The 2,449-nt window shown below is 38.3% G+C and overlaps 1 protein-coding gene across 1 annotated transcript; it reads right to left on the reverse strand.

The window, feature by feature from the left end:
- Positions 1 to 19: 19 nt before the first annotated feature.
- Positions 20 to 1,445, reverse strand: LOC113335347. Its single transcript, XM_026581425.1, has 3 exons — positions 1,253 to 1,445; positions 985 to 1,078; positions 20 to 603 (listed from the first exon to the last, which is right to left on the reverse strand). The coding sequence occupies exons 2-3, from the start codon at positions 1,033 to 1,035 to the stop codon at positions 223 to 225; spliced, it is 432 nt and encodes a 143-aa protein (XP_026437210.1). The 5' UTR covers positions 1,036 to 1,078; positions 1,253 to 1,445; the 3' UTR covers positions 20 to 222.
- Between the last annotated feature and the right edge of the window lie 1,004 nt (positions 1,446 to 2,449).

Below are 2,449 nucleotides of genomic sequence, written 5' to 3' on the forward strand. Positions count from 1 at the left end.
CTAATAAATTAACGGTGTAGCTTTAAAAGGTCCTCCAAATGCGGCTCATCAGAGAATATTTCCTGAAACTCATCAGATTTGGGTTTTGAAATGTTATCAACTTGTCTTGTCATTTTCCTTGGCGAATGGATAACAACCCACCAATCAGGGTATTTCAAATCCTTAGAGTAGAACACTTGGCTGGCTTCATAAGCGAGAATTGCAGGCTCATCGAAGTACCTATCAGACACTCCTGATCTTATCCAGATGAACTACCACAAGATTAGAGTCGGGGCACATTTTACATACACTTTCGACCTTCACCCAATCACAATAGAATACAAACTCCACGATTTTCCTATTCGTGTAGTCCACCTCCAATATTTGTTTGATAATCCCATACCACTTGGTCATTTGAGAAACATGGCTTTTATCTCCCTTTTTTCTTCTGTATGTGGTGACTGCCTCAATACAAACACCGCTGTCTCGTGTAGCACGACTACTCTCTTGTGAGAAAGGAGAAAAGACAAACCCGTTTACACGGTAACTTGAATACTCTTTTGCTCCAGTAGGACCTTTGACATATCGCCATAATTCTGTATCTTTCTTCTTTTCTTCCAACAACTAGCCAACAAAAAGATGAACAAAAATAAATAAAGTTGACATAAAATCTACTATCTGATCTTGAAAACAAAACTACTTGACATAATCAACAAGAGAAAGAGCTTCAAGTAACATTTTCAGTTTATCAAAATAACTTGGAAAAACTGAAAAAGAATTCAGAGTTATCCTGGTTTAGACCAGCACGATACAATCAGCTTCATATGCATAATTTTGAGGAAGAGTATTTCTCATTCGAAAGAAATTGGTAGAGTTAAAGCAGATGCGAGATCAACATTGTTATGCTGTGTTTTTCAGCTTTTCTTTTGTGTAACATGGACAGAGTAAGTAATTTTAATTTTTCATTTGAGAACCGATTGTCTTTCAGAAAGAACGTGTAAATACCTTATCATGTAGCCAGTCTATAAACTTTGTTTGCCGCTCAACTTCATCCATCTCACCAGCCACGGATCTAGGTAGAATGTGATCACAATAGTGGCTACAATTATAAATACCAAACAGTCAACTTCTATAAAAAATTAATTAGTTTCATTTTATTGGAGAAGGTCGAGTACATACGCATAATATTCAGCAACACCCTCAATATCATTTCGAAAGAGTATCCATCTACGTATTTGCACGAACTGAGCAGGAGTTAGTTTTACCGCCTTACCGTCTTCCTTCATGGGACCTTCATCACTGTACTCAGAGTCTTCCCCCAAAAAAGCCTCCCAAGTCGCTTGGTGGTTTCCATCCCGTCTATTGGGCATGTCTTCCATTGCATATCTAGCCGACTCTGTTACACGGTACGCCTCTGCAATGGACCCAGCAATGTAACGTTCATTGCTTGGTAGGTTTTTACAATCCTTCATCGCCCTGCTCAAGTAAGTACATAAGTACATGTTAGTCAAAGCCCATTAGAAGAGAAATGAAACTACCAAGGTAAATAATCTCTAAGGTATTGAAACAAGCCTTTCGAAAGGATACATCCAACGAAATCTGACAAGTCCGCAATATAACGCTTCGTCAGCTAGATGAACCATTAGGTGAATACTGATATCAAAAAATGCAGGTGGAGAGTAATTTTCCAACACACACATTGCCTCTACAACCATGTACTTTTCTCTTTGTATGTGGTCTTTAACCAACACTTTTGCGCACAAAATTTTAAAAAACAAACTAATCTGCTGAAGTGCTCTTCGCAAATCTTCATGGTGTGGAAAAGCATGCTGAAGAATGACAGGTAGCAAATATTCCATGATGACATGATAGTCATGGGATTTTAAATTACTCAAACGTGGGGGATTAACACTGACATTATTGCTTAAGTTAGAGGAAAACCCTGTTGGGACCTTCAAGTTGTTAAGAGTTTGGCAAAATCTAACTTTCTCGTCTTTGCTCAAGACATATACCGCCACTGGTATGACATCCTTCCCCGTCTTAGAATCTTTAGTAATCCACTGATCGCTGCGAATGTTCAATTCTCTCAAGCCTTCTCTAGCACCAACTGTATCTTTAGACTTATTTTTCACATCTAATATTGTATCTAATGTATTCTCCATTACGTTCTTCTCGGTGTGCATAACATCAACACAGTGGCGAACATAAAGTTCAACCCAATAATAAAAACACCATAAAATAGACTTCTTAGAGAATGCATTAGTCACATCAGCACTACCATCACTTGATTCATCAATTGGATCACTATCTTCAATTTCAGTATCGACGTCAGCAACAAAGTCCCTCTTTCTTTTGGTACTACACTTCCCAGGAACATAATTGACATGGCTTAACTTTTGAAGTATCTGACGTCCAGACAACCGATCTGGAGCATCTGAGTGCTCTTCACTGTTAAAATCCAAGTACTTAC

This window comes from Papaver somniferum, unplaced genomic scaffold (assembly GCF_003573695.1).
Source record: "Papaver somniferum cultivar HN1 unplaced genomic scaffold, ASM357369v1 unplaced-scaffold_13929, whole genome shotgun sequence".
NCBI lineage: Eukaryota > Viridiplantae > Streptophyta > Magnoliopsida > Ranunculales > Papaveraceae > Papaver > Papaver somniferum.